We start from the raw sequence: 24,385 nt of genomic DNA on the forward strand, positions 1-24,385 counted from the left end.
AAAGGCAAAACAGGGTGTCGTATTGCGACCGGCTTTTAGCTTTGACCACGTAACCCACTGCTCATTTTTGCTTGGCCAGCTGAGTAACGGAGAATCCACAATCACTTTGAACTGATTCTAACAGGTCACGCTGTAACCTGATAGTGCCAGCTAGTGATGCTTTTACAGCGCAAACGTCACTAGCTTACTTTTGATACTTAAACTTGAATTTTATTCTTAGGGGTAAAATATCCAATTGGTTAATGATTTTTGCATGTACAACAATCTCAAAACTAGCACCGATTTAATTAAAAACAAACTGCTTACGTAATAAGTTACTTTCATGTGACACTTGTTCCAACTTAAATTTTTTATCAAATAATAATGGTCACAACAAGTTTTAGTTATTCTTGTATTTAAATACAGTTTATGATCCAAATTCGGTCAATATATACTAAAAATAATGTTCGTAATTGTGATACTTCAAAGGTAGCAAGTACTTTAGCTTTAGTTTTTAAAAAAGTTTCGAAACAATCTTATTAAGGTACACTTTTTAAATAGCTTAATCTACAGGATTAAAAACGAGAAAGAAAAAAAGGATAAAAACAAAGTTTGCAGCCCATGACCGATTTTGTACTCGAGATATCCATCACTGTCATTTTTCTCATGCTGGTGGCGCTTTTTCATATTACTTTTCATAGCCAACATATTTATTAAGTCAATGTTTTTACAATATTATCACTGATCTTGCTAGAATAATATACACAATTGTTTTTTACAGTTAACATATAAAATTTTAAAAATATCATAATGGATTCACAAAACTGTATTAAAAACACAATGAAAAATTTATATCTAAAAACAAGCTTGTAACAAGAATCAAGCATTTAAAACTATGTAATTTAAATGTATTGAGAAAAAAACAAGATGGACTTATAATTATTTTAATGAGACTGTTTTAAAACGAATATAATATTTGGATTATCAAAGGTTTACAAGTGGAAAATAATAAAATTTAAAAAATCATCAATAAAGGACTTTAATGGCTATTATGTTGTAATATTTGATTTTCAAAAGTACAAGTATAATATAATTTAAAAACTTGATTGATTGAAAATTTTTTCAACTTTTTCCGTCTGAAATGTCAAGATCAATACGAAAACTACGTTTCTTATGATTGATTTTTTCCTATGATCAATAAATTAGTTCTTATCAAATGTTAAATACTTCAAAAAAGATAAGGTGCCAACTGATAAGTCACTTGTACCAATGCCTAATAAGTTTAATCGATGTAGTTGCATCACGTTTAATAGTGCATAAACTTGAAAGCGAATTATGAAAGAAATATTACCCGGTAAGCTATTTTACTTAAAAACTTCCGCATCTCAATATATAATATAAAATTTAACATTATTTAGAAAAATAGTAAGATTTGCATTAAATATCACTGTGGGCGTTAATTGTGATTATATTTTAGTTCTTAATTGTAGTGAATCAAGAAGCATTCGGTGTACGTAACTCCGCATTGCGAATAGTGAAAATACATCCATATTTTTATTGTAGACGATCCAACGGAAAAGCTGTTGACACTAATCGACCATGTCGTGCAAGTGCCTCGAGACAAGAGCTCCGACATGCTCGGAATCTATTTACGACAAGGACTGACATCGTTGAGCTTCATATCGGTGAGCGTCCTCATAGGACTGGCGTACGGTCACAGCGCCGTTCTACTCGATCAGTTGAACCCTTTGGCTCACAATGGCACCCAATTGACGAGAATCGAAAATGGCATAATATTTGGCAAAGCAGACATAACCATCGACGCACTGGAAACACAGTCCTGGATTGCATCGGTCATGGTCCTTTTCATGTGCCCTGGTGGCTGGGTCGTAGCCATCGGGAGTAAGAAAGTCGGCCGAAAGACAATTTTGTGCGCTTCAGTGGCCCTGTTCACAGTAGCCTGGATTTTGATAGCCTTTGCAAACGACGTCTACCATATCATAATCGGCAGAAGCATGAGCGGCTTGTGCATCGGCGTACAAGCTGGCTTGATGGCCGTGTACCAAGGAGAGTGCTCTCTACCAAAGTTCCGGACGACCTTGAACGTAGCTTTGGCCACGTTTTTTTGCATTGGTATGGAAGTGAGCCACGCCCTGGGTATATGGCTCCACTGGCGAACCATAGCACTGTTGAGCAGCCAGTTTGGACTGATTACGCTGTTTCTTAACTACAAAATACCGGAGAGCCCGATATGGCTGCTCAACAACAACAGGATGAGGAAGGCCATCGATGCGTGGATGTTCTTTCGAGGTGACGGGGAATTCGAAGAGCTGAGGTCAATGTACAACGGCAAACCGATTACGATTTGTGAGGACAAAGGGCAAGATACCAAGGGGAAAAATACATTTTTCACCCAAAGTTTTTTGAAGCCCTTGAGCATAGTGGCCATCATTTTTACGGTTACGGAAGTTAGTGGTATGGGAGCCGTTACTTTTTACTGTATACAGATATTCAGTGACATACTGGGGCCGAAAAATGCTTACATTCCCACTCTGATTTTGGACTCGATTCGTTTATTCTTCGCAATCATGTTGTCGATTTGCAGTAGACGATTCAGTTCCAGGGCCCTCATTCTTTTTTCAGCCTTCAGCTGCTCGACTTGTCTGATATTGTTGTGCGTGTCTCTTTTCTTTGAAATCGGTACTCCTTGGTCGGCGCTTATCTTGTTGCTATCTTTCGAGTCGTCCGTTATCATGGGACTAGGGCCTTTGCCGTGGACATTTTGTGGAGAACTGTTTCCAGTTGCCAGCAAAGAAATGGGACTAGGTATCGTGGCGAGTTACAATTACGCACTTTGTTTCATCGTCGTCAAAATGAATCCTCAACTGCTTGTTTTGCTCAAGCCATGGGGCACTTTTCTATTGTATGGGATCCTTACGTTTTTCGGCTCGATTATTTTATATTTCGTTGTACCCAATACCAAAGGTAAATCTCTTAAAGAAATAGAGTTGATGTTTTCTAGTAATTCGTAGTACTTAAAAGCTTTACTACGAGTATGTAACATACGTTATTAACGACTTTTTTTATGTCAATCGTCTATAAATAATGAACAATAGTGAATCATTCAAATTAGTAATGATAATAATAATAAAAATTTTTCTAACGATACTTTTAATAAACATGATGTTTGCGCGGCACAATGACTCACAGTAGATTTTTTTTAAACGCTTCAAGTTTGTAGTACTAATTAATATATCATTAAGAATTTTAAATAAATCACAAATAATCTATGAAATATTTAAGACTAATGTTAGCCCGTGTGGATGTAATGGTAGGCAGACGGGCTTGCTTAAGTACTGGATTCTCTTTAATCTTGTCATAAATCCAGGATGTCCGTGAAATCGAAGCGTTCTCAGTGTAAATTTCAATTGTCCCTACTGCATTTCGACCTCCTTAACATTTTTACCTAATCAGCACTTAAATCATTTTTAATACTTTCAGTTGATATTGATGCAGATACGGTAACTTCGTTTAAAACCAAGTTGTTGTCAAATAACTGTAATAGGAGAAAACTATATGTAATAAAGCATATTATGTTAGCTAACTTTTGCCCTTTTTGTAACCACTACCATTTTTTGTACAGCATTTTCTATAGAAAAAAAAGGGAATGTGATTTAAAGGCATGGAAGTTGTGAATTATTTAATATGCGATAGAGTTACATAAATTAAAAAAATATTTAAGGACAGGAAACGGCCAACATTCTTGAATATTTTATTTTAATATGTTATCTTCTGTCTTAAAAAACGACATAAGGCAGGATTGTATCAAAATCTCTTCTGGAATCTCGTAAATTCAAATGTACATTTATATATACTCCATCTACGAGCAGAAAGGAAAAAAAGTTTGGAGCTCGATGATAATAAAAATGAATAAATAACTGCTCTTTATTGCATCCAATTCACATGCATTTGTATGCCTTTCCATGCATTCATAATTTACATCCAATACTTGGCTCTTCCTTCCCCCCTCCCCCTCATGCACGAGTTAAATGATCTGGTCGACGAAAAGAGAAACAGCGAAACGTAATTACTTCCGTGGCCTGCTTCACCTGACAGATCTTTAATTAAGGACCGTCGAAAGGAATACTATAGAGCACGGCCGAAGAGGAAGAAAACGGATTACGAGCGCTTGGGAACTCAGTTTGCCCCCTAACGTAACTTTTCTTTCAAAGCCTCGCACCTTGTAAGTTTTCACAAATTTTCTTTGCTCCTTGACAAATTATCTGATTACAATTTTCACCCGTGACTAATATTCCAATAAAAAACAAAAATTCTGTAATGTTTGATGCTATGTCACAAAAACTTTTACACATGTCTGTTTCAATGATTTTAAATGTCATGTTTAACCACAGTATCTGTGCAACTCATCAAAGTATTTTTAGTCAACGACCAAGTTGCCGTTTTCTTTTACTCTGGCCTTAAAAAACTAGACTAATTTAAGCAAAAATCGTACCACCGGCATCCTCACTTGGTCGTATCCGATTGAGCGCCCACTCGCACCAAACAGTGGCCATAACAGCATCGTCAACGCGGAGCCAGGGACCATTGGAAGCTTATCTTTTTCGCGCCGCCGTATTTCACCGTAACAGCGCGCGTAGGCCACAATTGCAGGGTGGGGGGAGGGGCAGGAAAATTTGAATAGCCACGGTGGTGCTCCAGAGGCGGCAACCTGCCGTGAGTGTTACGCGAGAGAAAACGCGCGTGCATTCACGAAGCACAGCAACGGCGGAGGAGGGACCATTTGTTTCTACTTATTCCAGCAGCCCGGGAAGGAAAGGGCGTTACGCGGCGAACGTGTTGATACCGAAATTGCTTCATTAAGATTATATTGCCACGCGCAGACCCCGGGGCTCGTTAAACTCCTCTTTTCCGCGGGTTTTGCTTGCCCTCTTTTTGGCCCTGCAAACTCTTTCCCTCTCCACGCGTCTCCGAGTACATATAAATATTCCTTTGCTATAGCAATACGGTTAACGGTGTCTTTTCGGGTACGCTTCGTTTTCAAACTGAAGAGTCTCTCCACGCCTAAGAGGAAAACAAAAAAAAAAAGAGTCATCCTGCGCGGGCAAAGAAGCAAAAAAGGAGCCACCATTAATTCTCATTCACAGCAGCGGTGGTAGTTGGAAATCGCTTTTTTTGCCCAGCTATATATATGCGGTAGCGCAGTGGCGGCAATAGCTCGGGAATTTTTCATTAAAACCCTGCCTCCCCGCTGGAGTCCATTCCGTTTTCCTGGCTCTTGGCCCGCGAGAGCTGACCAAACACCTCGTCACAATTAAAACTCCGGGGGGCGTGCGAAAGTTCCCAAAAGCGCTTCGAGGAAGTTGGAGGCAAATGAAAAAAAAAAAAGAGGAGCCGTGATCTTTGGATTCATAAATCGCGACGCTCCCTTCCGCGTCGATTGGCTTTTTTATTAAACGCTTCGCGGCTGGTGTGGATATCGTTTGAATGGGGAAAAAGAGGCAATGGAAAAGTACAGGATTTGCAGAGAAAAAATATATGAAGGCCAGCTCATGCGTGTACGCTTGTCGCGGCGTTTGCACCATATTCCTCGGGGGGCCATTTTCCGCGTCTCGCTGACTTGCGTTTGTGGTATTGAGGTCGCGTGCTGCGAGAGAAAAAGAGTAAAGAGCCGCGAATGGGGAGAAAGAAGTGATTTGTCGCAGTGGGTGTACGGGGCTGCTTCTTCTCCTCCGGCTGGACGCAATATTATTTTAAACGATGATGTAGGGGCAGCGCGTGGTGCCGCAGCGGCAATTCGTGGCGTGGGCTTTCCATTGCGCCGCGCGGCATTTGCAAAATGAAAATCACGATACATGCTTGGCACGTGAGTTTGTGTACTGTCTAACAAGTTTTCTCGTTGTTTAGCTGGAATTTGCAAAAATTTTATTCATTGCTTTTTTTGAAAACGGACACTTAACAGTATTTCGTTGGTTTTTTTAATAGTACTATAGGATACTTCGCTTCCTGCGCGCTCCTTTCGTCAACACCCAATTTTTAACTATATACACATTTCTATCAAATTTTAGTTTCTTAATCTGATCAAACAGATAATTTCTTTTTTATTCAACATGCAAAGTATATTCGGTTTTGTAAGACGTCGACCATAGAGTTGGGTTCCAGAGAAATTTTGAAGAGAAAATAAAATTTAAAAAATTTAAAAGCAAAATAATCTCCGTAACATTTGTTCTTGCTTATACAAACGTACATGTACACATATCAAGCCGCTTAGGACTCGTCAATCGCAATCGTGTTTGACTGCACAACTAGAGTTCATCTTTACTGTTTGCCCCCAAATTCAACACTATCTGCAGGTTTATTTAATGAAACGAAAAGTACCTCTACAATATCTGGGCTGGAGTGCTCTTATGTACAGAGAGAAGGTGTATTCTGGTTTGCAGCCAAAGCGCAGCACCTAAATAATGTACATCGCTTTTGAATCGGAGCCAATTTTGATAAGTTGGCGAGTTTCTAGCTCAGTCATGACTGGGGAGCTTGATGGAGTGCGAATTGAGACCCACTTGACGTTAAAAAGAGGTGGGTACAACGGAATAACATTACCCACGCAGTTTTAGAATACTGGTTATTAGGTTTAGGTTTGGGCTTCAGTTTACTTTGTACATTTGTGGGGGTTTTTTTTTACAGCAACCATTCAAACTTTGGATACAGTTTACATTTTAAACCTGTTTTTCACGATAATCGAATATTTATGACTACTCAATCGAGTTTCGCTAGTGCAAAGAATGAAAAAAAGTTTTAATTTACGATTAACATCTCATTTCATTGTTAGTTTCCACTTGAGTCACATAAACAATTTTACTCTGTAGACTGTTATACGCTCAGCAGGGAGAGAAAAAATAATTCTTATTGGAGTAGTGGTCTCTCCCACATGAGAACACGAATGATTCGTTGGAGGCGCTTTCACGTTAGATTTCCTTGATTGGCGAACTTGACAACTTCTAGCCGAGTTTCTCTCACCTATATCTGCCTCATCTCAACCACAGGAGGGAGGCCGAGGAAATAGGACATCAAACATCGATGGGTAGTCAATTTGCCCGCGATTCGAAGTAAGTCACGCTCGAGACGTTTGGCTGGTGGTTGTTCTGGTTAGGGCTTCCATTCACTTTGATACAGACCACTGATTAGTTCAATATTTTACAGTACAAAATACTATTCGACAAGTGAGCTAAGTGACAAAATTTGTGCAAAAATCAAACCATTGTATGCATAGCATGACTGTTCAAATTCAGACCCTCATTTTGGTGTAACACAAAAATAAAAGTCATTCAAGTGCTATCGATAAAAGTCTTTTGGATTCCATTGTTTACAGAGTGCATATAGCTCTGTAGTGATTTATTTTGGTTCAGCTGATCGTGTGCAATGGCAAGCGAAAAAAAAACAATTAATGCTTTCAACAAAATATTTAGACAAGTAACTCTCTGCAAAGTTCAAGACAAAACTTCCTACGAGACAAAGTTTTATCATAAGAGAGTTTTTAGTTGTCAATATGATTTCTGCTGAAAATAATTTTTTCAATACTCTCCTTTCTAAAAGTCAAAGTTTACCCAAACTAGAGCTGAATTAACAAGTGCGAGACTCAAGTCAACGAAAGGAAACCAAATTTTTAACTCTTTGCTACTTCTTTTTTTAGATATGTATTAAAGGTTTCGAACTTATTTTGATGAATTGTTTTAGTAAAAATGTCCTGGTGTGTATTATTATTTTCAGGATAATAAAAATCGTTGGCTTAGGAACTCTTTGGTGAATACGAGGTTACCGGGATTTTATATTTTTTCAGAGTTGCGTCGATCCATTTTCGGGCCAAGGCTACGTTAGCGTAGGCACCCGGAACATCGTCGTTGCAACCGATGCCCCATGCCACTATACCAGCCTGAACGTAACGATTAGGATCCTTCGCCAACGGGCAAACGAGAGGACTGCCTCCATCACCCTGAAATAAAAGTATCCACTAATTTCATCTCCTCGAAATGAACATGTTAACATTGAATCGAAATAATCATGATACGAAATCATGGTGAAACGAGAGTTAGGAATTTTGTATAAATCTTGACCTGGCAAGCATCGGCGCCCGGGATTCCACCAGCGCAGATGAACGAAGGATGGAGTTCGAAGTACTTTGAAAGACGGGTCTGTCTGAACCTGTTCTGACACTTGGGCGACGGTACTATAGGAAGCTTGACTGCTTTAAGGATGGAAGAAAAATTCCCACTCTCACCTAAAAATTTTTAAATGTAATTATTACTAGTAAACTCTAATACGCATTAGTACCAACAAAATCTTTTCCGTTACCAAATGCATTCTTTCCCCACCCAGTGACGTAACAATCTTTGCTGGTAAATACTTCGTTTTGTTTCGGAAGACATACAACTTCGACATTGTCAGCGAGATCGAAAGGTCGATCCAAGATGATAAGAGCATAATCATTTCCAAGGTAACTACTGTCAAAGTCAGGGTGCCTAATGATAGTGTTCACAGTGCGATCTTGATGGGGTAAGCGTTCTTTAGTAGAAGAAGTATCCCATTCTCCTGCACGAACGACGATATTAGCGGTGTTGTAACTATCCAACAGAGGAAAGATACACGGTAATGCTCTTTGTTTTTAAAATGAAGATTTTTAACTGATTGAAAAAAAAAAATTTTTTACTTATTGATACAGTGGGCTGCAGTTAGAACGACGCGTCTCTGAATAAGGGATCCACCACACTTGTAGACTTCCGTTTGTTTTCCATTGATAACTTCTTTTCCCAAAATGATAATCATCCATGGAAATTCGCCTTCATTGGCTAAGTTACCAATGTCTCCTGTTATTCTAAAATCAATTCCGTTCCGATTTCGATGACCACATCCCTTGTCTGTGTGGGCTTTTGGTGGGTCAAGCGGTACTGTGACGTTATTTCTGATGTTTGAGACAGTACAACATACGTCCATGATATTTTCGCACTGACGTCTGAAATTCATAATGTTTGTTATTGGCTTCTTATGACAAAGAAATTACAGCTCATTTTATTTGATCGTTGGGAGGTATGCAAACTCTTAATGTTGATACAAATCGAAAAAAATCAGGGATTGAAATGATTAACTTACGCCTCGCCAAGTCGAAAATCTATGACACTGATACCATATTTGTTCACTGTGTTGTTTCTAAGACAGTTGTAATAGGTTACACACTCGCAATTCGACTCCGTATTTTGATTTTGTCCAGATACAAAGACATCGAAGCTCACTAGCATCAACAATACGCACAAAATTCTTGCCATATCGAAAGTAGGAAATCTGTAATTAAATCATGTAAACATAAGTAGCAGTATAAATCTCCATTCGGTATTGTGAAGCTAATATCACTTGAAACTTTTCATTTGTTTTAAGGTAATCCAATCGAGTATTTAATTTTATGTCAGAAAAAAATGTATTTGTGAATGATGCCATATACCTTTTATAAACCTACTGCTTCAAAAATAAATTGCATTTTTAACATATGATAAAACTTTTAATCATGTCAATAAATAATAAGAAAATTGTTATACAAGGTTATTTGTTGATTTATGGACTGGTGATAAAATGATCATGATTTTACATTTAAACCCCTACTGGCTGTCTTTGCATCAAAAATAATCCTATTTTGATAATTTCTTAAAATTAATTTTGGTTCACAAATTTTTTTTGTGAATTCTCATGAAATTTGTTTACAAATATTTAAAACAAATTCACTCTGTTAATTCGCAAATTTTCTTGATAAACAAAAAATACATTGCATGTTTATAATCGGTGTAATAAAGTGGTTTTGTGCAGCAGAAAATAGTGTGCACCCATATAATAAGATTGAACTTGTACTTGAACTCAAAAAAATTTTAATATTGCTTCGATTGGATTTAAAAATACTAATTTTTTCAATATTAATAAAACACAATTTTTTTCACTAAAAACTCACTTGTGAGAGCACTTTTATCCACCTCCTTTCACTCGTAATGTTCCTTATAAACTTGCGAAAAAAATTGTTATGCCATATGTTTTTAAACCAAGACGTTGCAACAATCACATCTTCTCTCTTATTGACATTACATTAATTGGGATTGTCTTCCAGTTGACAGTAAAAAACTTAAAGATTAACGATAAAATGAGCGTGACGTTTTGCGTTTTAATCACTCATTTTCGCAGGTGCAAGAGTTACGTATTTTTTTCTTTGTAAGTTATTTCATTAATGTTCGAAAATTATTTCGTGTACACTTAATAATGTGAAACTTTAAAAAATTATCGAACAAAATATTTTATCTAAAACGTCAATATAGAAATACGTAAGGTAAAATCTTTTTACGTCAAGATTAAATTACATATTATTTAGTAAGTACTAAAAGAATTTTTGTACGTTGTACAAATCATTTGTAGTGACTTTAGTAATTTAAACTCAAAACGTTCAGGAAATAAAAAGAGTTAAAAAAACTATCGGCAATAAACTAAGTTACGTTACAACTTTAGACTAGACCGTACTTAACGAAATCGATCAGGCTTCAATTTCTTTACTAAACATAGCCAAATGAACTGTACATACTCTTATAATACTTCGGCTCAACGTGTAGTCGTTCAAGTACCAAAAATTCGACTTTTTTTTTATTTCCTTGTTTCCCTACAGCTTTCATGAAGATAACAATTTTGACAATCGTATTTACACTTGGTTTTTTTAGCGTTAATTGTGGTCTTTATACGTTAACTGTTTTAATCATCGTAACCAATAACTTTTATTTGATATTGACAACGTGTTGGAGGTAAAATCTGATATGTAAATTAGAAATGTTAGTTGTAATAAATATAGTAAGAAAAGTATTATTTACTATTGCGCCGATAATTAATTTCCTCCTTAAAAGGGCGTTCTAATCTTACTATGATATTCAACAGGAAATACGTTGAATGAAATATTGATAAGGCGTCAATAAAAAAAAAAATTAAATTCAAAGTAAGGAAAAAATATTTTTTCAAACAAATATGACTACATGTGAAAAAGTAGTGCATAATATGTAACACGTTAAATATGTAAATGAAGCCAGATTAAATAAAAACTGTCCAATTACACATATGCTGCTGAATAGATTTTTGCATAATCGGTAAACAGACACATGACGAAACTTCATTGTTTCACTAAACTTGCTCTCAATATAAATTTAATGATGGGAAAATCAATAAAATTGTTACGCGAGAGGATCGTACTCTATTAGTTTGTCAAATTTTCGACGGTATTAACGTCATCTTCAGAACTACATAACGTAACTAAAGATACGAGAACGCTACAACATGAATTTGCAGTTTAGATAGTTACCATAACTTGATAATATTCCAACTTGATAAGTTTGTTGATTTTTCTAATATTAAAAATATTTTAAAATGTATGATTGTTCTTTTTATTCGAACACAATGCTTGTCGTTTATCTAAGAATGTATAAACTTTTGTTAAACAAGAGGTATATTGAAAACTGAAAAAAAACCCCAGAAAGTTATCCAAGAAGTAAAAGTTAAAATTGAACATTTGATGAAATCAAGATTTACCCCTTATGGACTCGGCCATCCCTTCATATGAATAATCGAACCCGAGAACGAAAGAAAAAAATATCTTGATCAATGTCCAAACGAATCCGGGCTAGTGCCGACGAATACTCTTAGTAACCGGAAAAAGCATCGGAGAACGAGCCAGCGTATTCATTTCCAAGTCGCACGCCGGATCGGAGAGTTGGAACCGACCAGGAAAATTAAAAACGACTCGCTATCACCCACAAAAAAAAGGAAGAAAAATGAATACCGAGCAAGATACGAGAGCCGACATGAAAGCTTTGGGAGGCCAAACAACCCCTTTCCCTTCCGCAAAATTTGTGGAGACTTCGATTTCCGGCTGTTGAGAGCGGCACTAGCCGATTGATTTCCGGTGTTTTACTCTGTTGGGTTTGGCCGAGTACGTGAGTCACATGCGACGGTAGGGCTTTGACTGCAGGTTCCCCACTGGCGTGTGTCTCGAACTGAGCTTAATGAGCGTCTCGTACGCGGTGTAACTGCAAAAGCACTCGTCTGTACAAACCATTTGGACGTTCATTCCTATACGTCGACTGTTTTCATTGTGTCAGGCATTAGAGATATGATAGCAGGTACAGACATTTTTTTTTTTTTTTTTTTTTTTTTTTTTTTTTTTTTTTTTTTTTTTTTTCTTTAATTTGCATGAATATACCGCGAGAAAACAGTTTATGAAAAAAATAAACAATAAAGTCGTACTTGAAATATGCTGGCATGAACTTGTTTTTCTTACGACTTCGTCGAATGATATATATGACGTTCGATGATGATAAAATTTAAGAAAATTTCAATCTTAAGGGCACAAATAATCGTGTACTTTTTACTTTATACATGTATGATGTCATGAGAAACAATCAAATATACTTCCAAAATCAACAAACTTTTAAAAACTCATCGTAAAGTCAATGTCAATTAAAACGGATGATTGAATAATCAATGTAAATTACATAATCGTGAAGGAAAAATTGTATAAATAACAAGTGAGCATTAAGTTGATGTATCTTTATTACGTACTGAGTACAGCAAAAGAATTATTTTCAACGAGCATGTCATTGACGTTCATTGACATCCTACTCCAGTTTATAAGTTGGTGTCATTTTGTGCTGGTAGAAAATTTCATCGATCCATTTTCGGGCCAAGGCTACGTTAGCGTAGGCACCCGGAACATCGTCGTTGCAACCGATACCCCAAGCAACAATACCGGCCTCGTAGTACCGTTTCGGGTCTTTCTTCGATGGGCAAACGAGAGGGCTGCCTCCATCACCCTGAAATAAAAGTATTCATTGCTTAGATCTTCTCATCAGCTGGAATATTGTACAAGTCTTAGAACTATACTGTAACTGGATGTTGAAATGAGCTACGGGAAAACTTTGTGAAACTGGCATGTTTAAAAGCATTCAGGGGAATCCCTCCTTCGGATTCTAAATTAAAAAAATACTATACCAACTTAGCCAAAAAACGTCCATTCTCTTTTTGTTGAGCATACCCGCAATGTTATTTACCAAAATAGTTTTATCGAGTTATAAAATTTACAGTACATATTTCAAGCCTTTTGGTTTTCTGTAGTAAAACCTTAGTGGTTTAAGCTAAGTAATTTTTTAATTTTAATTAAAAAAAAAAAAAAACAACGACTGGGTCCCAATGTCCTTAGCAATTCCCAAAAATTTTGTTAATTCCTCTCTTAAGAGCTTTTTACTCAGTAAAGACATTTTTTTCTACGCTACACAATGGAGGTAATTGCTTAGTCACATCAAACGAATGATCAAGTAAACAAATTTTCACCTGGCAAGCATCGGCGCCGGGAATACCGCCGGCACAGATGAAAGAAGGAAGAAGTTCGAAGAATCTTGAGAGTCGGGTCTGTCTGAACCTGTTCTGGCACTCGGGCGATGGTACAATAGGAAGCTTGACTGCTTTCAAGACGGTAGAGTACTTTCCTTTCTCACCTGGAATTTCGGAGATGTCAGTATTGGCGATAACTACTAACGCGTATTTGTACCGAGGAATTTTTTTTTTTTCGTTACCAAATGCATTCTTTCCCCATCCAGTAACGTAACAGTCTTTGCTGTCGCTCACTTCGTCCTTTTCTGGAAGGCACACAAGTTCGACATTGTCAGCGAGTTCAAACGGTTCTGTCAGCATAAGGAGGGCGAAATCGTATCCAAGGGTGCTTCCGTCGTACCATGGGTGCTTGTTGATGGAGTTTACATCGCGATCTTGATGGGGTAGTCGTTCCTTGGTGTTACCCGTGTCCCATTCTCCTGCACGGACGACGATCTCCGATGGATTGTATCTGTTGAACAAAGTAGAAATACATGGTGATTGTTTTTTTTCGTATTCAAGTAAGATATTTTTTACTTAATTAATCAATAGTACTAACTTATCGACACAGTGGGCTGCGGTTAAGACAACGCGTGGGTGAATGAGGGCACCACCACACTTGTACTTCTTAACTACTTTGTTTTCCACGGTTTCTTTGGTCGAGATAAGAATCATCCATGGATATTCTCCTTCCATGGCAACATTTCCAATGTCTCCTGTGATTCTAATGTCAATACCGTTATTGTTGCGGACACCACACAGTCTTTGGGTGTGTGGTTTCGGTGGTAGAGGTAAAGTATTATTGTCCCTGATTTCGGGAATTTTACAGCAAATGTCCATTATGTCTTCGCACGGGTTACTGTAATTGATGATGATTGCTCAAATTGTTTCAAGAAAACAAAATAACGAAAATACGAAGAAGAAAAAATTTAAAACGATGAACATACGGTTGGTCGAATCTAATATCAATAATGCTGACTCCGTGCTTATTAATGGTATTGTTGCTGAGACAGTTGTAATAGGGCACACATTCACAATGGGATCCAGTTGGTGGTTTAGTCACAGTTGGTGGTGCAGTAGATGGTTTACATGGAGGACGTCCGTGCCCATATCCATATCCACCGCCTCCTTGTCCTTCGGGGATGCACTCCGGGGTCGTCGGTTGTGTGGTTGGTGGTGAAGTAGGTGGAGCGGTTGGTGGTGCAGTTGGTGGCTCAGTAGATGGCCTGCATGGAGGACGTCCGTATCCATATCCACTGCCTCCATTTCCGCCAGAAGTGCACTCAGGAGTGGTAGGTTGTGTAGTTGGTGGGGTAGTAGGTGGCGCAGTTGGTGGTGCAGTTGATGGCGCTGTAGATGGTTCACATGGAGGACGTCCGTGCCCATATCCATATCCACCGCCTCCATGTCCGCCATGGGTGCACTCAGTAGTGGTAGGTTGTGTAGTTGGTGGTGTAGTGGGTTGTGTGGTAGGTGGTGTAGTAGGCTTTGTGGTTGGTTGTGTCGTAGGTTTTGTAGTTGGTTGTGTCGTAGGTTGTGTAGTTGGTGGTGTTGTAGGTTGTGTTGTTGGTGGTCGAGTCGGCCTATGACACGGAGCCGGTGGATATCTATGGTGAGGGTAATGATGATGATAAGGATTAAAACCATAATCATGTCCATAGTAGTGTCCTGAGACGAAGACGCCCATGCTGACAAGCACGAACGTCGTGCACAGCAGCTTCATCATCTTTAGATCTGTAGAGCTGAAACAGTAACACAATTTTAGATTTAGTTTTTTGTTACTTTTCAAACTCTGATATACAAAAACAAATAAGAATTACATCTAAGTTTAAGCAAACGTAATTTTCTCTATTCTGATTTTTAAAATCAAAGGAAATTAATTAATGTAATCGATACAGTAACACTTGATTTCTAATCCAATCCAAGAGTTGGAGAGGAAAGATCAAAGACGAAGCAGTAAAAGTGTCATTGATTACAATTTACGGGTACTACTTTATTCGCAACATTGCATTCATTAAGTTGCCAAGTCAGCGACACCTTGTAACTCTGCAGGTAGATATTCACGGTACAGTACTTCCCTGAAGAAGAGAAAAGAAATTTCATCATCTATCGTCTATTAGCGCACACTGAATAAATCGATCCGAAAACGAAAACTCACTCGGAAACTAAGCTCGGACGAGCGACCTGCCAACATCGCATGCATATTACGCTCGATTACGCGCTTTCTTTCTTTTTTTCCCTACATCCATCGCGATTCCATCTTGCCACGTTACGAAGGCATACGTTATTACAGGTACCCCAAGGGTTTTTGCTTTGCAGTAAAAAAAAGACAAAAAAACCACCCGACGAGCACAAATACGTAAAGGAAGGAAAAGAGGGAAAGGAAGAGAGCGAAAAGAATGCAGATATCGGCCCCTGGTCTGGCTCGAGCCAAGGCAGCTTGATGAAATATAAATACAACACCCTCGGGAGGAGGAAAAGCGTAAGCCGTGTCTCCTTTCTTTCCTTTCATCCTCTAACGTCGACATTTGGTCCATAATGTGTTAACCGATATCCGGTTCAATAAAACCACCCATTTACTCCCCTTATCACCTTTCCTTTGCACTCGGCATCTACCGATCTGCTCACTGCAGCGCCTGTAAGTTCAAGCCTTTGAGAGAATAGTGGCTTCTTACGTATCACTTTTCCCAAAGGTGACGTTTGTGAAATTGTGAGACAAAAAGTGTTGACTCCAAGTATTAAATATTGTACACAATTGGTCGATAAATAGTAAGTTTTATTCACAAACTTTTTAAATATTAAAAATTTCAATGTATCTGACGTATCCCCTAAATTTTTCATAAACCTGCGCTATAAGATAGTATCATATTTTGGCGACCCTCTAACCTTAGCCACGTCCCATGATTAAACGATTTGTAATGTCATGCCAATTGTTCTGGAAAAAGGTCTCTTGTCCATGAATTCAAGACACCCTCCTCCAATCAACAATTTCCCACCTCGGAGCATCGCGCATCGAGGCAAAAGTGCAGAGTAGCCAAATCAAATGGTCCTGGGGGAGGGGGAGGAATCGCGTTCTCGAATCCCCAAGTGGACCGTTTAAGTTAGCGGAAAACAATCCCGTTCAATATTACCGTCCTGAAACAATAGGCACCGCACGTATAGCGCCAGGGTTTCGTTAATTAATGACGCTAGAGAGGAAAAGAAGCCGCAGCGCCGAGGTTGCTCCTTTGGGAATCGGCGGAGCGGAACGAAGCACCGATCGGTACGTGGCGGGAGGCAGTTATTCAGGTGGGAGTTTTTGGAAATCGCTTATTTATTGACGTGCCGGACGGGTATGAAACATCAGGGCGATTGGGCTGTTGGCGTTTTAATTGATTTTAGCCGAACGTGTGATACAGTTTCGGGATGATGAGCTCTTTGGGGCTCTCGATCGGCAATGTACAAATGAATGCTTTTCATATTTACGTTAGTATGTCAATATTACACGAGAAGTATATAATAAATAACTTTAGCTGAGATATGAATGGTACAAGCGCAACTTGTGTGATGCAGCGTGAACAATGGGGTCGGCCCGAGCGCTTCGCAACCAACGGGGGCGAAGACTTTAACGAAGGATTAGACGTAGTCGATGGCGAGATGACTGCCAGGCTATACACACTGGACTGCGAAGAGGGTTGGGTTGGCGGGGGGGGGGTGGAGAATACGAGGGAAACTTTGAATGGTCTCGCTCTCCTCCCGAAAATAGTTGATCAGTTGATGCGACTTGGCCCCCTCCCCCGCCACCGCCCATCTATTGTCCCCGTTTCAAGCGAGCTTTGTGCAGCAGCGGTACCTACAGTTCTCTCGGACGCAAAAATATGCTAATCCCTACGCGCAGTCGTCGCGGCAATTTCATCCCCCCCCCCCTCCAGACTAATTCGTCTCGCTCTGCCTCCCGTGCTGCGGCTCTCGTCTTTCTTCGTTTATGCGTTGCAGCGAAGAGTTCGGGCGAGTTTTAATTTGTGCCTCCTCCGGGCGAACTGGGTCACGCGCGGGAACCTACCCACCCACCCGCCTTTCTTTCTTCTCTTTTTGCTGATACTTGCTTAACTTTGGTAAGCACTGTATCGGAAGTTTGTACGTGTCGTTGCGCTCGATAATGATTTTTTTTTTCTTTCTTTACCTGGTAAAGTGTACACTATTTTTTGTAGCCCATAAATTATTATTTCTTTCAAAGCTAAAAATACGTATGTTTGACTGAAAATTCACGCCAGCCCTCTTATCCTGTCCTGCGAAATTCTTTGTCTCTTTTTAGAAATCCTCATAGCAATCTAGGATTTTTTGATTCCATTTTACTGATCTTCGTTCCGAGCTATGTAGCGCAAAGTATAAAATTTAATAAGATATTTAAATTGCTTCACGTAATTGTAGGTAAGCTAAAACTACGTAATTAGCATGCGTTTGTAATATCCAAATCTTTACTTATGGGTCAGTTTACATCCTATTTTATTATTTTCGTTGTTGGAACAATTCAATGAGGAAAGTCCCGGAACTTTACAATTTCAGCGTTAACCAGGATTGAAGAGCAAATATAAATACTTATTTTATTTTTCAACTCGACAATGGTATGGTAAATAAGAACAATAATTGATGTAAGAAAACGAGGAAAGGGGATGTGGTGCGCATAAGAAGTAATTTTCGACGTCAAATTCAGTTAGCGCAAATCACCGGTTAGTTGTGTGTCTCAAAGGCAGAGAGAACACGGGATGGCTGCCTCGCAGGTGAAATTGAAATTTCTCGAGGATCGGGGGAGTAGGTGAGAGCAAAGAACAGGGTATTGTTCGATGCTGGCTTCGACACTGTCCTCGTTAACCGTATTTCTCGAGGCACTTGTTATCCATCTCTTTCTTCGCTTTTTCCATCGTTTTGTCCACTGTTACACGGCGCGATGGCAAGTCTCCTTCTCGTATACTATCTTCCGCTTCGGAAGCCCCGGGCTACTGCATCGTGGTTATAGGTACCAGTTTTCTTATTAGACGTGTGTCGAGAACTGGTGAGCTTCGTAATGAGACGTGGTAGGTGAGAAAAGAGGATATTCATTGATGAACTTTATTTTTTGCCCAAACACCTTTAGATTACAGATTTTGTCTAATTTTGATGGGATACTTTTCATAAGTTTCATCAACTTGTCGCCCATGTAACTTTCTGAGTCTATGAATATTTGCCCAAAGCAGGGTAGATTGCTCATTCCCACTTTTGTATTAAGGAAGCAATTTTCCAACTTTTCTCCACCAAAATGAATGTTTGCAACTCATTTTTTCTGCTTCCAAATAATCGTATGTACCGACTTGCGAAAACAAGACTCGGGACTAGATCTCACTTGCACCTATTTTTTTGTGAAAAAAAAAAGAAAAAATTGTAATTTTCTTCAAGCGTGAACCAAAAATATTCGGTTTCTCTCCCTCATCAAACATCCTTTTCTCGCCAAAAGTACGAGGATTATTAAAAGACCATTAAGAGAATATTTTTCCACCTACCGCGCTCTAATTACGAGTCGCGAGGATGTATCAAAGAGAAACTCGTTATAAGGGAGTTGGGCAAAAAGGGAAAAAAAGTACAGAAGGGAGGTAGAAGAAAGATCCCGTAAAGTTTCTCGTACCTATTTAACGCGTGGCTTAATACCCTCAGAAACGATCTGGTCGCCCGAGCGAGCCGAGCTCAAGGAAGGGGAGAAACGAGAAACGAAGAAGGCGTGCATGTGTATACGTACGTATGATACAAGCGACAGACGACTTGACGCGGTTGCTAAATATTCATGAGGAACAGTAGTAGAAATTGTACCGCGAGGGCGAGTGTAGAAAAAAAAAAAAAAAAAGTCGTGCGAGTGGTGGGGATATGTATGAGTTTCCTCGGTTTTCTGCTCGCTACGGAATCCGAGCTCTTTCGCGGGACTGTGGGGGATAATGGAGCTGCGGGGCACATAGGCGAATGCGGATATTTGGTCGCGCTGTGCTAATTATACGATGTACCAGCTGATAATTTTCTATGAAGGATTGCCAGCTCTTTGCTGAGTGCTGCTTTACGTGCCCCGGTCGTGTTAAGGAGGTTTATGTCGGGTGGTGCGGGAGAGCCTCTTTTTTAATACTTTGTGCTGAAAAAAGTCCCAAGAAATTCTACCTTTTTAATTAGGGGAACAATTTGCTGGTTATTAGCGAAATGGCAATCGGATGTCGTGAAAAAAGTGGCAAGAAGTGAAAGTTTCATTGATGAAACTTTTTTTATTTATGACATTACAATTGTACCCTAAAATAACTGAAAATTTTAAACCCAAGGGTCGACCACTTGAATATGAAATAAAATTACTAAATATTGCTTGAGCAAAAATAATTTTTACAAATCATCTTTAACGTGACTTTAAATATAGGCCGTAACGTTTAATATATCGTTCGATATCGAAAAAAAAAAATCTGTTTGAAAAGAAACTTGTTCAGATGATTCTCTTGAAGAAGAGATTTTTTTTCCCATTCATTATCACGGCATTGAAGATTTGCGTTAAACATCTTATCGAGCACTACCTATTTGTTCGTCCAACACTGTTTGTACAATTGATTAAAGAAGTAAATAAATTAGTGTTATCTCATTTCAAAGTCACCGCGCTTGATATCGTTTCGAGATAAAAGTAGAGCTTTCACGCGCGTAGAGATAAGACAATGTATTTTGGCTCAACGAAAAAAGGTGAGCTTACGCCGTTTTGCAGAGATTGAAGGAGTCATTTGTCAGATAATATATTGATACGTACACATTTCACTGATTCACGACTTTTATCTCGCCGATCGTATATCTCACAATGTACGCGTACTATTTGGCATTTCTTACGTATTTTTTACTCTCTAAACTGAGTCTTATCGATTAAAAACGAAAAAAAAAAAGATATTTTTATCCGAAGGTCACAATCAACTCTGATTTTTATAGGCGCTCAAAACTGTAATTCTCCAACTTCAGATTGAGACGCGACACGTGAAACGAAAGGCCACAGTAACAAAGTCCTCGTCGTTCCCCTCGGCCCATCAATCGTACGAGGAGGACGATCGTCTTAATTTAATGGCCATCATTCAACCGTGCGATTCTCCTAATTTCTCCCTTTTCTGATACCCGTGTATAGCTCCCACTTAACCAAAGTCGTGATCTACCTTCGTCCTCCTCGCGCACCCCCGTCACCCGTTTCTGCAATTACGACCACCATCGCTAAATTGGTCGTAATTCTTTCGTCGCAGCCTCGCTATCGACTTCTCCTACGGGACGCACTTTGTCTTCTGTATCGCTTCCGATGCTTATGAAAATAAGTCACTTTTTCAATGTGTGGTTTAAAAAAAATAATACAAGCGTTTTGGTTACTAAAGTGGCAATCGATCCCACGATTATTGTCAATCACAAGGTGAACTTCCTAATTTTGGAGGATGAATGTCTCAAACTAGTTTTTCGGATGCTTTCGGAAGGAGCTCGTAAGTGGATTATTATCGCTTGTTCCAAACTTTTGTGCGAGTATAATAAAAATCACAAGTAATTATCTTCTCACGGGAGCACAATAAGTTCAACGAGACAGTGAAGGAGAGAGGAGCAAGTGCTATTTTCGCTATTTTCATAACAACGTTTCTGCTAAGTCTACTTAAGATACTTCGAAACTCCGCTATACGACCCCGAGAACAATGTGAGCTATACACCGTGCCACCCTCTACTGTATGAAGTTATTTATGGACTCGTGCTGTGCTGTTCTGAATTTCTAAGGACATCAATATTCATACACGTTTTTCAAGCAAATTTAATTAATTTTTAACTGTTTTTTCAAGTGGTTAACATTTTACTTTCTACCCGAAGCACATTGAAAAATATTACAATGAAGATTAATTCTATCAAGTACACGTACTACAGACTTTCAAAATTGAAGGTTAACTTGTAATCGTTTGGAATTAAAAAAAAAAAGTTACCCAATATTCTATTTTTTCAGAAAGTCAAACACTCGGCTGTCATTTTAATAAAACCGGTAGGTATGAATTTTTTAAACTTTGCACAATAGTCTTCGAGCACTTAAATGATCTGTTGTATAAAAAAAAAACAATTCTGTAGATTGTCACTCGCAAAAAATTGGAAAAAAAAAAAAAAAAAAAAAAAACACACAACGTACTATAAATACAGATGTAACGTATTTGAATCCCAAATTGATTTTTTTCTCCTTTTTTACAAAAAAGGGATGAAAATTCAACATCACAGTAGTATTTGAATACAATGGACAGAATTCGTTTGGTTATTTTCAACAAAACATTGAACCTTTAATTATTTTCCACCTGCTTTGAGAATAAAGATCCCAGATAAAGTAAAGTGGAAAAAATAATAGGATTAAATATTAACGGTATCAAACGGCAAAACATTTTTCCGCGTCCGAACTCATGAAAAGCAAATCCCGGCGATACTCTCTGTATGTTTTTCATACAAATTAATTAAAAATCTGTCCGTCCACCCGTCCGTCGTGTATACCGCGTTGTTTCTTTAAACGCGCATCAAACACAGGGGCTGACCCACAAAAGCAACGGTAAAATAAATAAATTGCACCTCCGAGCAAATAATAAATTCCCCCCCCCCCCGAGCCGAGCTTTACTCGCTTTTTGCCGTACGGTGCAGCGTAGATGTTATTTTCATCCGGAGCAAAGAAAGTTATTTCACGCTGTTTTTCTTGCGTGTATCGTAATCGAAATTGCAGATTCGCGAAAGACACGACCTTTGGGCCCCATCCGTGCTGCCTCCGGCGGAAAATAAAGGCTGCGTAAACTGCCATTGGCTTTCTGTTATCTCTCCCGAGTTACCCGGTCGTAATAATGTGAATCGTTTGCCGGGCCAAAGCGACGTCGGGGAATATACACACGCCGGAGAAGGAAAAAAATAAAGTACGTAAAACGAATATTGCTTTATTAGGCTTGTGTCTGATAAACTTTGCTCGTGCGTCATTCGGGCGTGTAGTTTTCGTGCCGGAGAATAAGATTACCACCGTCACTTGCGGCAACGAATGAGAACTTGATTTTTTGCGTGGTGGCACATATTTTGTGGAAATTCCAAGATAAAGTTTTGAAAAAAAAAACTTAAATTTAGGATAGCCGGTGTTGTCTGATTCAAACTTATTTTTTTTTTGGTTGAATGGATTCAAGTGGAAAAATATTTGGTGCACATCGAGGAGCTGTTAAAAATAATGAATACTACGAGGTACAACAAAGAAATATTACAAATACACCATGGAAGGATGGTTCAGTGAGAAGACGGAAAGAAAAAAAATGAGATAATGAGCGCAAGAATCCAGATTCACAGCGTAAAAATGCAACCACCACATGGTGAAAGCTAGAGAACACAAAGCGTCGTGGGAAAAAAAAAAAAAAAAAAAAAAAAAAAAAAAAAAAAAATACGAGAGAGGAAAAGAGAGACAAAAGAAAAGCCATTCGCGTCCCCACGCGAGAGCACACGCTAGCGAGTTTTTGAATTTCCGGTCGCGGATTGCCTCCAAGACTCTCCCCCGAACGCGTATCGACTCGCTGAGCCTTTTTTGTCGCAGCGTACAATATCACCGTACAAAGGAAAGACCCGCTCGCCGGAGCTTGCAGTGTGTACAGACGTGCATTACTTTTCCTGCGGGGAGTGGAAATAATTTCGCCTGATGTGATTACACCATCGACTCCGGCTGGGGTACGCTTACTTTATCGTGTGACGTTTTTTTTTCTCTTCCTTTCTCTCGATTGCACAGCCCGTACGCGCCGCCGAGCTTGCGAATCGAACGGCAAATCGAGTACACGCTGTAAAGGAAGTAATATCCCGACGTGGGATCGAAAAAAACTTCTTTGGCTGTAATTGACTGTCAAGAACATCGTGTAACCACACCGTTTCGTCGGTGCCTGAGTGGCGGTTTGGATCATTTTGACCTTCTTTGATGAAATCAAGTGAAATCGTTTTAAAATGTACATAAATTGAGATCCAATCAAACTGCTTCGGGAATTTCATCTGAAATTGAAATCTATCTCCATCGTGAGTGAAAGCCCATTTTGAATTTTACTTGTAAAGAGAGGATGTAAAATTGTGGGTTTTTTTTCTCTATAAAAATTGAAAATATCTTGCAATCATTTGAAAGGATCTACCGTAGTTTATATTTTTTAATTGAAAACTTTTTTATGGAAACTTTCGTTTCAAAGAATTTCGGCTCCTCCCGTATGAGAGTAAATTATCCGTCAACCACACCACCCCTCAGTCTACGCAAAAGCGAGTTTTATCACGAAGAAGCAAGCTATCGTTTTTCAATTATGAATAAAAAAAAAAAAAAAAAAGAAAAAGAAAAAGAAGAGAACTTCCTCGACGCGAGACACTGTTTTAATCATCCTGATGTCAAACTGCTCCTGCCCCGGTAAACATTACTCATGCCCTTTTTCCCGTGTCCTTTCCAAAATTTGCATTTATCTTGCGTACATGCGACTTCACTTTTCGCCCGTACATTCTTACGCGTTTCGCGACGCGTCGACCGATGGAGGTCGGGGTAAAGAGGCGAGAAAAGAGCACCGAGTGGCTTTTTGTGCTTTACAAGCCTTTCGGATTAGCATAACTCGCGTGCTTTTCCGAAAAAAAGGATACCCCGCGGTCGTCGGACCTTATTTTAATACCCTTTGACGCGCGAGGATTTATGTTTTGCTTCCATACTCGCGTTACGGAGACATTATACACGGGTATTCAAATTCACAGACCATCAATTTTTTTTTTCCACCCCATGCACCAAGTTTTTCTTTTACTATAACATTTTTATTTTGGCGTTTATTGCGTCCTAATGAGGATAAAAATACGGTTAGACGGTGGGACTTTACTATGATTTATCACAAAGTCGTGTAGCTTTTGGATATCGCTTTCTTCAGAGAAACAAAAAAAATAATTTAATTAACAACAAGACCTCCTCCAT

At 38.8% G+C, this 24,385-nt stretch overlaps 3 protein-coding genes and 1 pseudogene across 3 annotated transcripts in view; 2 read left to right on the forward strand and 2 right to left on the reverse strand.

Annotated features, from left to right (window-relative positions):
• LOC106637909 (cytotoxic granule associated RNA binding protein TIA1) overlaps positions 1 to 24,385 on the forward strand; it is a 539,236-nt gene that overhangs the window by 164,351 nt on the left and 350,500 nt on the right. The gene's annotated exons all lie outside the window — the stretch shown is intronic.
• On the forward strand, positions 1,277 to 3,116 carry LOC106637896 (facilitated trehalose transporter Tret1-like). The gene is made up of 2 exons (XM_014350866.2): positions 1,277 to 1,333; positions 1,543 to 3,116. The coding sequence occupies exons 1-2, from the start codon at positions 1,315 to 1,317 to the stop codon at positions 3,009 to 3,011; spliced, it is 1,488 nt and encodes a 495-aa protein (XP_014206352.2). The 5' UTR covers positions 1,277 to 1,314; the 3' UTR covers positions 3,012 to 3,116.
• On the reverse strand, positions 7,661 to 9,314 carry LOC111643481 (phenoloxidase-activating factor 2-like; annotated as a pseudogene).
• The window catches only part of LOC106637847 (phenoloxidase-activating factor 2-like), a 44,157-nt gene continuing 32,366 nt past the window's right edge, over positions 12,595 to 24,385 (reverse strand). Inside the window, exons 3-7 of the mRNA XM_023391399.2 lie at positions 14,376 to 15,170; positions 13,988 to 14,287; positions 13,632 to 13,900; positions 13,390 to 13,553; positions 12,595 to 12,872 (exon numbers count right to left, since the gene is read on the reverse strand). Coding sequence (XP_023247167.2) covers positions 12,678 to 12,872; positions 13,390 to 13,553; positions 13,632 to 13,900; positions 13,988 to 14,287; positions 14,376 to 15,154 — 1,707 coding nt within the window. The 5' untranslated portion in view covers positions 15,155 to 15,170 and the 3' untranslated portion in view covers positions 12,595 to 12,677. The remainder of the gene's footprint in view (positions 12,873 to 13,389; positions 13,554 to 13,631; positions 13,901 to 13,987; positions 14,288 to 14,375; positions 15,171 to 24,385) is intronic.

This window comes from Copidosoma floridanum, unplaced genomic scaffold, assembly GCF_036245765.1.
Source record: "Copidosoma floridanum isolate Cflo_tuat_1 unplaced genomic scaffold, Cflo_Japanese_pri ptg000021l, whole genome shotgun sequence".
Classification (NCBI taxonomy): domain Eukaryota; kingdom Metazoa; phylum Arthropoda; class Insecta; order Hymenoptera; family Encyrtidae; genus Copidosoma; species Copidosoma floridanum.